This window comes from Benincasa hispida, chromosome 3 (assembly GCF_027475165.1).
Source record: "Benincasa hispida cultivar pf3 chromosome 3, pf3_genome.v1.1, whole genome shotgun sequence".
Classification (NCBI taxonomy): domain Eukaryota; kingdom Viridiplantae; phylum Streptophyta; class Magnoliopsida; order Cucurbitales; family Cucurbitaceae; genus Benincasa; species Benincasa hispida.
The window spans coordinates 35,185,871-35,201,244 of NC_143480.1; the positions used below are offsets into that span (position 1 = coordinate 35,185,871).

The 15,374-nt window shown below is 35.8% G+C and overlaps 1 protein-coding gene across 1 annotated transcript in view; it reads right to left on the reverse strand.

The window, feature by feature from the left end:
- The window catches only part of LOC120074025 (threonine dehydratase biosynthetic, chloroplastic-like), a 42,307-nt gene that overhangs the window by 8,020 nt on the left and 18,913 nt on the right, over positions 1 to 15,374 (reverse strand). The window contains exon 6 of the mRNA XM_090311923.1: positions 6,676 to 6,696. Coding sequence (XP_090168049.1) covers positions 6,676 to 6,696 — 21 coding nt within the window. The remainder of the gene's footprint in view (positions 1 to 6,675; positions 6,697 to 15,374) is intronic.

Sequence of the window (15,374 nt, forward strand, 5' to 3'; positions counted from 1 at the left end):
TTCTATAGAGTAAAACAACATTTAGATTTATATTGTAAATATCGGTATAAATGTCAATATGAGAGCAAAAATTTTTAAAAAAAAATAGAAAAAATGAGTACAAAATAATATCAAATATTGTTAATTAATTACAAAATTGAAAGAGACCTTAAATATTTGCATACAAAATTCAATAGAAAAAGTTTGAATGAAGTTAAAAATAAATATATGTTTTATTTTTCTCAACTTCGGTTTTTTGCAAATGAAAGTTTTGGAGAGTAAAAAAACAAAAACTCATATGAATTCAATTTTGAGGTGAAATGAATAAAAATTTAATGGAAAAAGTATGAATGGGGTTAAAAATAAATATATGTTTCTGTATGTAATTTTTTTTCAAATTCAACTTATTTAGAAATGAAAGTTTTGGATTGAAAATAAAATTGAAAATTGAGAAAAATTGAAAAAAAAAATACGTTGAAAAAGCTTTATTGTCGGAATTGACATTGACATGTGAAACTATACATTATCTGGAGCTAAAGTAGCTAATTCTTAAAAAAAAAAAAAAAAAAAAAAAAATGAATTTTTTTAAATGAGGGAATAAACGAAATTCCCCCTTACCAAAATTTCAAAGTCGTTGAAATCTCAAAATTTCAAGAAGAAAATTTTCACAGATAGAAAAATACCAAATTATTTACAAAAATATAAAAAAAAACACTAATAGATACTGGATAGGCTTCTCTATCAGCATTTATCAATGATAGACTTTAAGTTTCTAACATTGATAGACATTAATAGATATGGATAGATTTCTATAAATCTCTGTCAGCTTCTATAAAAAAAATTAAAATTTTACTATTTTATATAAATAATTTTCCTTATTTTTATTTTTATTTTTAAAAATCTTCAATTATAAGATATCACCCTGATCAATTCAACTTCAAAAATATCTTTAAATGAAAAAAAGAAATACTAAAAAAGTGATTTCAAGCACAGATAAAAAATAAACCATTCTAGTTTTAATTACACAATAGTAAAATTAATTAAACATTCTAAACACAAGTTACTCTGTACAAACCGTTAATTTGGAATTAAAATAAACAAGTTGGGGAGAAAAGGGGAAAAAAAAACCAACTTTTTATTATGAACTAGTGATGATTTATGAGAGTTTTTATCAAATCTTAAAAATTAAATTCTAATTTACAATCATAATTTTATTTTTCCTTTTTAGGACGAAGTTCTAACTTTTTTGGAACTACGAGAATAAATTACAATTTAACCTGTTGTATTTGATATGAGTCATGACAATTTATTATTTGTTTTTATCTTCTTGTGAGCCTATATATATATATTTTATTGATTGTATTACATATAATGTGACATATATTTGCCTTTATTTACAATTTGTATGTTTGCATGGTCCCGATTAGATTTTTGTAAACATGAGCAGCTTTAATTTATTGAAAAATAAATTTGGTGTTGTGCGAATGCAATAATATAATATTGGTGTTTTCTTAATTTAATATTTAAATGAAATTTTTATATCATAGAAATTAGGTTTGAATAATTAAAAGCTTGTTTCAAAATTGAAACCATTTCAAAATAGTACTCCAACTACACCCTAAGTCATATTTAGATTGACACCGTAACAAATACAATTTTATATTGGAGGAGGCATAAATTTGCAAAAGATTGACGAAAGTGTAAAATGGATGCATATCATTTGGACTAAGCAATGTTAATCACCAAATTTTATATATATATATATCAAACTAAAGAACATTTAGGTTAGTGTCTCAATAAATGAAATCGAAACCTTCTTAATTAGACAGCTTCCTGCATTTCCTATATCCCCTTCAAGTTGGAGATGGTGTAAGCATGAAACCATATCCAAGCTTGGTGATGAAGTTTTGAAAGTTAGATGAACTTAATTGTTTCGTAAATAAGTTTGTAAGTTGCTAAGGAAGTGAAAAAGGAGTAGAGATGAACCCTTTTTTGAGTTTGTTTCTTACTATATGACAATTAATATCGATATGGTTTGTCCTTTCATGAAAGACAGGGTTTGAAAAAATGTAAATTGCAGCCTTGTTGTCACAATAGATCTATATTGAAAGAGAGTAGTGCACATGCAAGTCTTGAAGGATGAAAGTTATTCATTGAAGTTTTGATATAGTAGTGGCCATGCTTTGATATTCCGCTACTGCAGATGACTTAAAAATAGTTGTTTGTTTCTTTGTTTGCTAAAAAATTAATGAGTTGCTAAGTAGAATACAGTACCTTGTCAATGATCCGGTTTAGCGCGTGGGTGCACTTGTCAGCTCCGGTTTAGCGCGTGGGTGCGCCGGTCAGTTCCGTTTCAGTGCGTGGGTTTGACTGTTTTGGGCTATTTTGCAGCGGGTTGTTCTCAGTTTTCAGAGGCGAGTTGTGTGCAGATCTCTCGGTATCAATGGATACTAAAATTACAGATTGGTGATTTCGTTGATTATCTGTAATTTGTAAAATTCCTTTATTGCTCATTAATAAATTAATTCAAGCTGGTTCTCAAAGTGGATGTAGACCAAACTGGTCGAACCATTATATATCTTGGTGTTATTTACTGCTTTCGATTTATTTCTACTGATTGTTTGCATTCTATTTGGCCATCTAAGTTAGATTAAAAAACTCTCACAAGTTGTATCAGAGCTCCAGTTGATCCAAGAAGGGTGTGTGGTAGTGTGTGCTGGCATATTCTTTGTCCAGGGATATTTTTGTTGGAATTAATTTGACAGATGGATTCGATGTCTACACGGTTCGAAGTTATTAAATTTGATGGAAAAAGTGATTTCGGGTTATGGAGGAAAAAGATTAGGGCTATTCTGGTACAACAAAAGGTAGCCAAAATCTTAGATGAAGATAACCTTCCACCAACAATTACAGAAGCTGAAAAAAGATATGGATGAGATGGCCTATTCGACGATAATTTTGTATCTATCAGATGGAGTGCTTAGACTAGTAGATGAGGCCACTACTACAGCGGAGTTGTGGAAGAAATTGGAAAGTCTTTATTTGATTAAGTCCTTGCCAAATAAATTATATCTAAAGGAGAAATTCTTTGGATATAAGATGGACTCAAGTAAAGACTTAGAAGAGAACTTAGATGAATTTCAAAAGATTATAGTTGATCTCAATAACATCGGTAAGAAGATGTCGGATGAAAATCAAGCAGTTATTCTTCTGAATTCTTTGCTAGAATCGTATCGAGAAGTTAAGGCAACTATTAAATATGGACGGGATTCATTGTCCATGGATATAGTGTTGGATGCCTTGAGAACGAGAAATCTCGAGATTAAAAAGTAACGGAAGGATGGAGAGTTACTCATGGCCAGAGACAAAAGTGAGAAAAAGAACGAAAAAGGAAAAGAGTCGAGATCCAGATCGAAATCAAAGGAGAAAAGCAAAAAGTGGTTCCTATGTCATAAAGAATGACACTTTAGAAAAAATTGCCCTTTGAATAAGAGCAAGTAAGCATCAAGTAGAAAGCATACAGAGGATTCTAGTGCAGCAAATATTACTGATGGGTATGATTCAGCAGAGGTTTTGATGGTGTCCAGCAGGGACATTCAGAATGCTTGGATCATGGATTCAGGATGCACGTTTCACATGACTCCTAATCGGGATTTCTTGATTGACTTTCAGGAAAATGATGGGGGATCAGCTCTGCTTGGTGATAATGTGCTTATGATGTAAAAGGAATTGGGTCAGTTCGAATTACAACACATGATGGTATGATCAGAATTCTTACAAATGTAAGGTATTTCCAGAACTCAAACGAAATCTAATTTCTCTGGGCGAATAAGATAGACCAGGTTATTCCTATAAATTTGAGAATGGAGTTCTGAAGGTTATCAAGGGTTCTTTGGTTAAGTTGAAGGGGACCTTGAGGAATGGTCTTTATGTGTTGGAGGGTACTGCAGTTTCAGATAGTGTTACTGTTGCATCTGGGAAAGAAACAGATAAATCTATGTTATAGTATAACAAACTAGCTCATGTCAGTGAAAGAGGTCTTCAAGCTCTTTCAGAACAAGGTTTTCTTGGAGGAGTTAAAAGACATTGAACTCCCATTTTGTGAACATTGCATAATGGGAAAGTCTACTAGAGTGAAGTTTGGGAAAGGGAAGCATTCTACCAAAGGAATTTTGGATTATATTCATTCAGATTTATAGGGTCCTACAAAGGTACCTTCTATGGGAGGTTCAAGATACTTTATGTCGATCATTGATGACTTTTTAAGAAAGGTGTGGATGTATCCACTAAAACAGAAGGATGAAGCTTTTGGAAAATTTCTTGAATGGAAAAAGCAAATTGAGAACCAGACAAGCAGAAAGGCAAAGTATCTAAGGACAGATAATGGTTTGGAATTTGTGAATCACAAATTTGATAAATTTTGCAAATCTGAGGGAATTACGAGGTATTTCACTGTTACGTACACTCCATAGCAGAATGGTTTAGCTGAGAGGTTCAATAGAAAAATTATGGAGCGTACAAGATGTCTCTTGACAAATGCTTCATTACCCTTGAAGTTTTAGGGGGAAGCTGCCCAAACAGCCTGTTATCTTATTAATAGGAGTCCGTCTTTCTCTTTAGGCCTAAAGACTCCTTAGGAGATATGGACAAGAAAAGCTCCAAACTTGGATCATCTCAGAGTGTTTGGGTGCTCAGCTTATGCTCATGTTAAGGAAGGGAAACTGAATAAGAGGGCACTGAAATGTATGTTTATTGGCTATCCTCAGGGTGTTAAAGGATATAAACTTTGGTGCTTGTAAGAGGGCAGAAATAAATACATTATCAGCAGAGATGTGACCTTTAATGAAACAGAGATGTCATTTCATGTCAAAGACTAGTAGAAACAGCAGACAATTGATCAGGTTGAGGCAGATGTTAGAATTGATTCTAAAGCACAACCATCAATTAGTTCAGGTGATTCTAGTGATTAGTCATCCAGTTTTGAGGGTAGACAGCCTCAACTGCAGAGGACTTTAATTGATGAGGGAGCTTTTGGTGAAGAAAGCTCAAGTAGCAGTGACCTACAGAACTATCAGCTTACATGTGACAGGCCTCAGTGGGTGAGGCAAGCTCCTACTAGGTATGGTTATGCTAATTTAGTTGCTTATACTCTTACTTGTGCAGCTGACAGCATTTAAGCAGAGCCTCTTACTTTTGAGGAGGCTATTGTATCTGATTCGAAGGAACATTGGAATGATGCTATGGAAGCAGAGTTGTTCTCGTTGCAGAAGAATCAGACATGGTCATTGGTTTCAAAGCCTCCTAATCAGAAATTCATTCAGTCAAAGTGGATTTATAAAATCAAGCCAGGTACATGAGGTGACAACAAGTCTAGGTATAAGGCTAGACTGATAGCCAAGGGCTACACTCAAAAGGAGGGAGTTGACTTTCATGAGATTTTCTCTCCGGTGGCGAGGCATTCGTCCATTCGATTAATTTTATTTATTGTTGTTCAATTTGATATGTTTGTTGAACAGATGGACGTCACCACAACTTTCCTTCATGGTGAATTGGAGGAAGTGATCTACATGGCTCAACCTAAGGGCTATGAGGTGAAAGGAAAGGAAGTCATGGTTTATTGTCTTCATAGGTCTATCTATGGACTGAAGCAATCGTCGAGACAGTGGTATATCAGGTTTGACACCTTTATTCTGAAGCAAGGGTTTCACAAGAGCTCATATGATGCCTATGTATATTGGAAACTATCTCAGAAAGGTACATATACTTATCTACTTCTGTACGTAGATGATATGATTTTGGTGTCTAAGGATTATTCTGAAATCTGTGATCTCAAGAAACAATTGAATAGTGAATTTTAGATGAAAGATTTAGGTGAACTGAAAAGAATCCTAGGCATGGATATGAAAAGAGATAGGGAGAAAGGTTTGTTAACCATTTCGTAGGAGAGTTATATGCATAAATTGCTTGAGAAGTATAATATGTCTTGTTGTAAGGAAGTTTCGACACCCTTAGCATCTCATTTTAGGCTTTCTTCGTCTCAGTGTCCTGTTACTGAACAAGAAAGGTTAGAGATGGCTAATATTCCCTATTGTAATACTGTTGGAAGTATTATGTATTTGATGATTTGTACTAGGCCTGACTTAGGATATGCTATGAGAATGATAAGTAGGTTTATGTCAAATCCTGGGAAGGAGCATTGGAATGTAGTTAAAAGGGTGCTTCGATATTTGAAAGGTAGTGCTAGTGTATCATTGTGTTTTAGCAGGGATTGTGATAAATCAGCACTGTTGGAAGGATATGCTATGAGAATGATAAATTAGGATATGCTATGAGAATGATAAATTAGGATATGCTATCATTGTGTTTGCAAATCTGAGGGAATTACGAGGTATAAGCACTCTTGCTCTTTCCGCTCTCGGCAGTGTTGCTCTCTCTCACTTTCTCGCTAGTCTCGCTCTCTTCACACTCTCTCTCTCCAGCAATCTCACTGGTCAGCCCTCTCCAATCTCGCTCTCCCTCTCGCTCTCTCCAGCTTTAACTTTTCTCTCCACTCTTGCTCTCTCCAGCTTTCTCGCTGGTCTCGCTCCCTTCATTCTCGCTCTCTCCAGCTTTCTCGCTGGTCTCGCTCTCTCCCATTTTCTCTCTAATCTCGCTGATTTCGATCTCAATGATCTCGCTCTCAACGATCTCGCTGACCTCATTCTCAACGATCTTGCTCTTAACTACTACGAACATTGTTCTCCGTACATGTTTGCTCACCACTTTGTGATACTTTTATACGGATTTTCCAAATTTTTCCAAAGTAATTTCCCATATTTTCTGCATTTCACATAAATTCCATATTTTTCTCAATTCTTCAGCCATAACGCACTTCACTTAATTTCTCCATACTTACCCGAATTTTTCCCAAATTTTCCAAACTTAATTTCCATATTTTTCTTTTCAAATCCTCATCCCTTCTTCACCATTTCATACTAACTTTCTCATCTACCTACTCAACTTATTTATATAAATTTAAATAGAGACACACAATTAAATGGAAAATTAAGACAATTTAAATAAGAAAACACACTTAAGTGTAAAATTGGGATTCGGAGTTCACATTTACCTCCTCCTTATAAAAATTTCATCCTCGAAATTTTGGCACAAGTCCGTCAGTTAAACAATTGCGGATACTTATTTCTGATTTTCTCCTCAACTTCCCATGTTGCTTCTTCTATAGCATGATTCTGCGTAGCACCTTTACTAATGGGATTGTCTTATTCCTCAAGACTTGTTCCTTTCTGTCCAGAATCTCCACTGGTTCCTCTTTATACGACAAATTCTCTTTTAACTGTACTGGTTGCTCAGATAATATATGAGTAGGATCTGGCACATACTTTCTAAGCATTGCTACATGAAACATATCATGAACATGAAATAATTCTGGAGGTAAATCCAATCGATATGCCATTGGATCAATCATTTCTATTATCTCATAAGGTCCAATATATCTCGGGCTTAACTTCCCTTTTCTACCGAACCTGAGTATTCCTTTCCACGGATATAATTTCAGAAATACTTTATCACCCATTTCAAACTCTAATTCTCTTCTCCGCTTATCAGCATAACTTTTCTGCCTATCTCGAGCCGTCTTAAGATTATCTCTTATAATCTTAATGTTATCTGATGTTTGTTGTATAAGTTCTGGACCTAGTAATTTCCTTTCACCGACTTCATTCCAGCATATCGGAGTCCTACATGGTCTTCCGTATAGGGCTTCATATGGTGCCATTCCGATACTCGAATGGTAGCTGTTGTTATATACAAATTCAATTAACGATAGATGCGTATCCCAACTGCCCTTGAATTGCAACACACATGCCCTCAACATGTCTTCCAATGTCTGGATTATCTGCTCAGACTGACCATCTGTCTATGGATGAAAAGTAGTATTGAAATATAACTTGGTCCCCATAGCTTTCTGCAAACTAGGCCAAAACTTTGATGTAAATCTGGAGTCTCGATCTGATACAATTGAAACTGGAGCTCCAAACTGACTTACGACTCGATCAACATATAGCTTAGCTAGTTGGTCCCGGGTATAAGTGGCTTTAATAGGTAAAAACTTGGCTGTTTTTGTCAATCTATCCATAATTACCCATATACCATCATAGCTTGCTGGTGTCTTAGGTAATCCATACAAGAAATCCATCGTAATATGTTCCCACTTCCATTCTGGTACTGGGAGTGGATTAAGTAATCCAGTTGGTTTCTGTCTCTCTGGTTTAACTTGTTGACATATTAGACACTTGTCAACATACTCCGCTATTTCTTTTTTCATACCTAGCCACCAGTACGATTTCTTTAATATTCTGTACATCTTCGTACTGCCTGGGTGCATAGCATATGCTGAACTATATGCCTCTTCTAGGATAGCTTATCTAAGAGCTAAGTCCTTAGTTACGCAAATCCTACACGCCTTTAGTAGCACTTTGTCTGTTCTTAGTTGATAGTCCGTCCTCAATCCTTTATCCACTTCTTCAGCTAACTTTTTCAGATCAGAATCCTTTAATTGCTCACGTAGAATATTTTCTACGAGAGTAGGATGCACTTGAAATAAAGCTAATAATCCTCCTTTTCGACCAATTGATAATGTTGCTCTAGCATTATACAACTCATGGATCAATCTACCCTTCACTGAATTAATACTAGCTCCAGCTGATCTAGTTTTTCGACTTAAAGCATCAGCTACCACATTTGCTTTACCTGGGTGATAGTCAATTGTACAGTCATAATCTTTACTCAATTCAAGCCATCTTCTCTGTCTTAGGTTTAGTTCCTTTTGATCAAAGATATACTTTAGACTCTTATGGTCTGTAAATATATGACATCGCTCACCAAACAGGTAATGTCTCCACAATTTTAGAGCTAACACAACTGCTGCTAATTCTAAGTCGTGTGTAGGGTAATTACATTCATGCTTCTTTAACTGTCGCGGAGCATAGGCTACTACTTTTCCCTCCTACATCCGCACACATCCTAATCCGGGATGCATCACAATAAACTTCAAACCCCTTACCTGGTGTAGGTAGAGTTAATACTGGTGCTGATACTAACCTTTGTTTCAGCATTTGAAAACTATGCTCGCATTCTGGCGACCATTCAAACTTCACATCTTTTCTGGTCAGGTTTGTCAATGGAAGGGCTATCTTAGAGAAACCCTCCACGAATCTCCTATAATAACCTACTAAACCCAGAAAACTACGTACTTCGGTTACATTCAGGGGTTGTTCCCAATTAACTATTGCTTCTATCTTTTGAGAATCAACACTAACTCCGTTAGCTGAAACTATATGCCCAAGAAATATGACTTGATTTAACCAAAAATCACACTTACTAAATTTGGCATATAATTTCTTTTCTCTTAAAGTTTGTAATACCATCCTTAGATGTTCTTTGTGTTTTTCCACACTATTGGAATACATTAGTATGTCATCTATGAATACTATTACAAACTGATCCAGATAAGAATGGAATATCCTATTCATCAAGTCCATAAATACTGCAGGAGCATTTGTCAATCCAAACGGCATTACTAGGAACTCAAAATGTCCATATCTAGTTCTGAATGCAATCTTTAGAACATCTGTGTCTTTCACCTTCAACTGGTGATAGCCTGACCTCGAATCTATCTTAGAGAATACCGTTTCTCCCTTTAACTGATCAAAGAGATCATCTATACGAGGCAATGGGTACTTATTCTTAATGGTCACCTTATTCAACTATCTATAGTCTATGCATAATCTAAGAGTACCGTCTTTCTTTTTAACAAACAAGACTGACACTCCCTAAGGTGATACACTGGGTCTAATGTACCCCTTATCCACAAGTTCCTGTAATTGAACTTTTAACTCTTTCAACTCCGTTGGGGCCATCCTATATGGTGCTTGGGATATAGGTGCAGTACCAGGAATTAACTCAATAGTAAATTCCACTTCCCTATCAGGTGGTAAGCCTTGTAATTCTTCAGGGAACACATCTAAGAATTCTTGTACTACAAGTACATCCTCAGGTTTTAGTTTCTTATCTTGGGAAACTACTACAGATGCTAAATAGGCTTCACATCCTTTACTCAACAGTTTTCTAGTTTTTATCGCTGATATTAAACTTCCTGGGAGTATTCTTTTACTTCCTACCAGAGTTATTTCTTTTTCACTGGGTTTCCTAAACACTATTTCTCTTCTAAAGCAATCCATAGTGGAATAGTGTTTACTTAAGAAATCCATACCTAAGATAACATCAAATTCTAGTAATTCTAATGGAATCAAGTCGACCCAAAAACTTTGATCTCCAAGAATTACTTCACAATTCCTATAGTACTCATGTACCACTAAAGTATCTCCTACAGGCGTAGAGATAAATAATTCCTCATCCATACGTTCAGGTATTTTATCTATATATAATGTACACATACTAGATATGAATGAGTGTGTAGCACCAGGATCAAATAATGCATAAGCGGATTGATTACATAAAGTTATCATACCAGTTACGACATCTGGAGCTTCTTCCGCTTCCTGGTGTGTCATAGCATACATTCTACCCTGCTGCTGTTGCAGTTGCTGTTGAGGTCGTCCAACTACCCCTTTCTGCTTAGCTACACCGGATCCCTCACCTCTAGTTTCGGTCGTTCTAGGTTGGTTTACCATCTGTGTAACTTCTCTTTGCTCATTCTATGCTCCATGACCTAGCTGAGGACAATCTCTTTTGAAATGCCCAGCTTGTCCGCACTGGAAACACACATTCCTATTACCGTAGCATACCCCTGTATGAGGCCTACCACAGTTTACACAACGTGGTTTCCTCCCCGTACTAGCCACCAACTCACTAGCACGACCTGATACTGATCTACCACTTTGTTTAGCTACAGGTCTGGACTTCTTTCAACTCAAACTTTGTTGGCTCATGCCTCCAAAGCTCCTTATACCCAACTGTCCAGAGAACGAGGATCTAAATTTTTTACTTCTTGTTTCTCCAGGCACTCTAAACTGTCCTTCTCCTAGTTGAAGTTCATCCTCCTTCGCTACACTCTGCTCTACTTGGATAGCGGTCTCAACTAACTGAGTGAATTTCACCCAATTGGATGTAGAAGTAACAGGTGTACGTATTTTTCTTCTTAGACCACTCTCAAATCTTCTACACCTCTCATTCTTTTCCGAGATGATCAGAAGGGCATACTGAGATAACTCAGTAAATTTTTGCTCATACTCAGCAACTGTCATCACTCCTTGAGTTAGCCTAAGGAATTCCTCCCTCTTCGCATCTCTAAAAGAACTAGGGTAGTATTTATCCTCAAATACTTATCTAAACTCAGACCAAGTCATAGTTTCTGAACTACTCCTTCTAACCTCTATCACTTTCCACCACTTCTCAGCCCCTTTTTGCAGCAAGAATGCTGCTAACTCGACCTTACGGTCCTCAGGGCATCTCATAACTTTAAAACACATCTCAATCAAATCCAACCAGATCTCAGCATCTAACGGATCTGTGGTTCCATCGAACATCGTGGCTCTTAAAGCTTTCAACCTCTCGACGCCGAACTTCTTTTCTGGATCGTTTTGAATCGATCCTACACTCGCCGCTAATCTTTGAGTGATTCTATCGAACACTCGATCCTCCATCTTAGGATCTACACCTACCTTTGGTGTACTATACTCGTTTTCAGAAGTTGCCTCCGGTTCTACTGAGTCTCTAACTCTTTTCCCCTTTGGATCTGGGTCTGACGAGACCTCAGAACCTCCACTGGTACAGTCAATATTCCTCTTCTCAGTTTGCTTGCTCAGTCTGCCTCTTTTCCTTAGCATATTTGCCTAATTATTAGGTACACATGTTAGGGACTTATCTATGGGACTTAATCTAATGCATGAACTCTCTCTTTCACCCAAAGTTTTATGTTTTAGTACTAAGCTAGCTTAAATCTTTCCCAAACTTACGTATAACCCATCTTTTAATATCAAGCTGGTATCAACTAATTCCTCAATTGTCCCAAAAAATTATGCTCTGATACCAAACTGTCACACCCCGCCCCAGACCACCTTCTTAGCCTAGAGAAAGGCGTGACTGCAGCAGTTACCAACCCTTAGGCTGACACTTACTGCCTAATAACTCTTGCGGAATAACTCTGATACCAATTATAATGCATAGAAACGGGACGTCATTAGGTCTACAATTTATTAACTTAGAAACTTAATATGTTTAAAGTATTTACAACATTAAATTTACAAGTCCCAAAACCCACAAACCCTAGTCCCTATATGAACAATAGTAACATTTGTACAATATTAACAGTAACCACCTAGCAAACGGTTACAAGTCTTTTGGTCCTTTAGTGGCAGAGCAGATACTGAGCTGTCTTCAGAGGATTTGACTGCTACCTGGGGGGGGAACAAAAACATTTGAAAATGGGGTGAGCTTACGCCCAGTGAGTGACCGAGAAAACATAGTAAATTCTCATGCATAATTTCAGAAAATAGTTTTATCTGAAATATAAACTTTTGCAGCATAAATAATTTCCAAGTGTAATGTATATTTAAACATAAAACAGTAAAATCATTTCTCAAATCAAAGTACTATATATCTGGTAAATAATCCCAACACCAACTATTAGTCTAGAGAGAACCCTTTTGCTCAATCTCTGACTTTATTCACCTGTGGCCACACTAAGTACCTTCACACATTAGATACTGCTGCTCAGATACCTTCTCCTTGTACTTTAGTATCGAGCTACTAGGATACCTTCTCCAACATACTTCAGTATCTCGTTGGCTTGGTACCTTCTCAAACGTACTTCAGTACCAATAGATACCTTCTCCTTGTACTTCAGTATCTAGTTGGGTGGATGCCTTCTCCTTATACTTTGGCATCGCATTTTACCAAAACTATTTATAAACAACTTTTCTCTTTAAAGCATGTACAGTATAACACATATACAACATGGCTTTAAAGATGGTAACACATGCTGGATAAAATCAACATATGTAAATAGTTTTTCAACAATAGGCATGTGTTCACAACACAACGCTGAAGCCGCCAGGCGTGGGCGTGGGTTTCTGTCAGCGGTTGATCGAAGAGCTGCTCGGTTGGACATTGGTTGTCGGCTTCATGGAAGATCAGTGGCCGGTCAGTTCCGTTTCAGCGCGTGGGTTTGCTTGCAAATCTGGTTTTGGTGGTTCGCTGGTCAGAGGTGGGTAGCACACTGTTTTGGGTTGTTTTGCAGCGGATTGTTCTCTGTTTTCAGAGGCGACGTTGTGTGCAGATCTCTCGGTATCAGTGGATACTAAAATTACAGATTGGTGATTTCATTAATTATCTGTAGTTTATAAAATTCCTTTATTGCTCATTAATAAATTAATTCAAGCTGGTTCTCAAAGTGGATGTAGACCAAACTGGTCGAACCACTATATATCTTGGTGTTCTTTACTGCTTTCGATTTATTTTTGCTGATTGTTTGCGTTTTGTTGGCCATCTAAGTTAGGTTCAGAAACTCTCACACAATTGTTGTAAAGTGCTACAAATAATCTGATCCTGACCATTCAGTGGAGACATGTGAGCGGGGATATTCTATACAAAGAAGTTTGTGTAAGATTGGACCACAAAATTTTTAGTCTCATTATATAACGTCGTTCATAATTAAAACTTACATTTCACTAAGATAATCATAGATAACATGACCTGAATCCTGAGTGAGTTGTGAACTCCTACCTATGAAGGCGGTCCTTGATTTATTTGTGTGAAAGTGGCCAGATTTTCAACTCAACAAGTCTACCATTTTTGGGATTCATCTAATTGAGGAGTTGGGACTACAACTACAAAAGAAAGAATTCACTCATTCCCCAATGTTGGGGTAAGTAGATAAATTGCTCCCGTAAGGCCTGATTTCGGGTCTTGAACAATGTGACACCACATCCTCTCCTGGCCCGAGAGGCTGGTCATAGTTGGACTATGATTTATTGTTCATTAGAGGGATCAGTGGTACTTAAGGAGTTAGATGTAACTACAAGGGCAAAACGATAATTTTAATTATGAATGGTCATCGTATTGTTGATCGGTTATATCCAATGGACAAAAATATATCTATAGTGCGAAGAGTGCAACTGACGAGCTTTAGTGGAGTGCCCATCAGTTAACTGTTGGTGAATATTTTAATTGAAGGTTTTAATTAATTATTCATGTACCGTTGGAGCTTCAAGCTACAGGTTCATGAGGTCCCATCAGTAGGTCAACTAGAATAGATGAGAATCAATTTTTTGGATTAATTTGAATTGTTCAAATTATTTGAGAGAATTAATTATATAAGATATAATTAATTTTATTTTATGATATAATTACTATAATGTATTTGATACATTATATTATTAAGTATTTATGAGAGGAAATAAATATTTGAATATGATTCAAATATTAATTGTATGAATTGGATTCATATGGTTAAATTTAATATAAATGTGATTTATATTAAAAGTTGTTGATGAGAGAAATGAAACTATAGGTTATATTGTATAAGATACATTATTAAAACTATAGGTTATATGTTATATTTGATATAACATATAGTTTAATATATATTATATGATAAGGTAGTTATCATATGAATATATATATAATAAATAAATAAATTTAATTTAATTAATTATTTTATTTTATTTTTTGAAAATTATTTTTTGGAGAGAGTTGTAACTCTTTCCCTTATTTTTCTCTCCATCACGTAAGTGGGACTGTAGCTAGTTTTTTTTCTTCAGATAGAGGTCTTTTTCTTCCTTCATTAAAGAAAACACAAAATAGTTCCGTGGATGGGTTTTGGTTTTTCTCTGCTTTCTCCTTCCTCTCTCATATCTCTAAAATTCCTTCCCTCACCAAATTAGCCAAAGCTTCACTCCTCCAAAATTCTCATCCAGAGAATACCGAGATAGCCAGCCATTCATGATGGTGTTTGTTCGAGGGAATTTCATGTGAAGATTAGATCTTCAAAGGTTAGGGTTTTGAACATTTCTTCTTTCACTTTTTATTTTTCCCAGCATGTTGTATCATATTTGTTAGATGCATAATTTTATTTATGTTTGCTGTAAATTTAATGATCTGTGAAATTTGGAAAAATTGGAACGATCTGCTTCCACTCAAGGACTCTTAATTGAATCCTACAATTGGTATCAAAGCCCAATTTTGATCCCAATTTTTTCCTATTTTTTTAGAATGAATTTTACAGTTAATGGTGGGATTTAAACAATCTATCAAATTATTCATGTGATGATTGTTTTCTATAGCTTTTTGAAATTGTTGGATAATTTTGGGATTGACACTGTTGATTATTGCTTTGAATTTACTTTATGGTATGTAAAGGCCCATGTTTTGGGGCA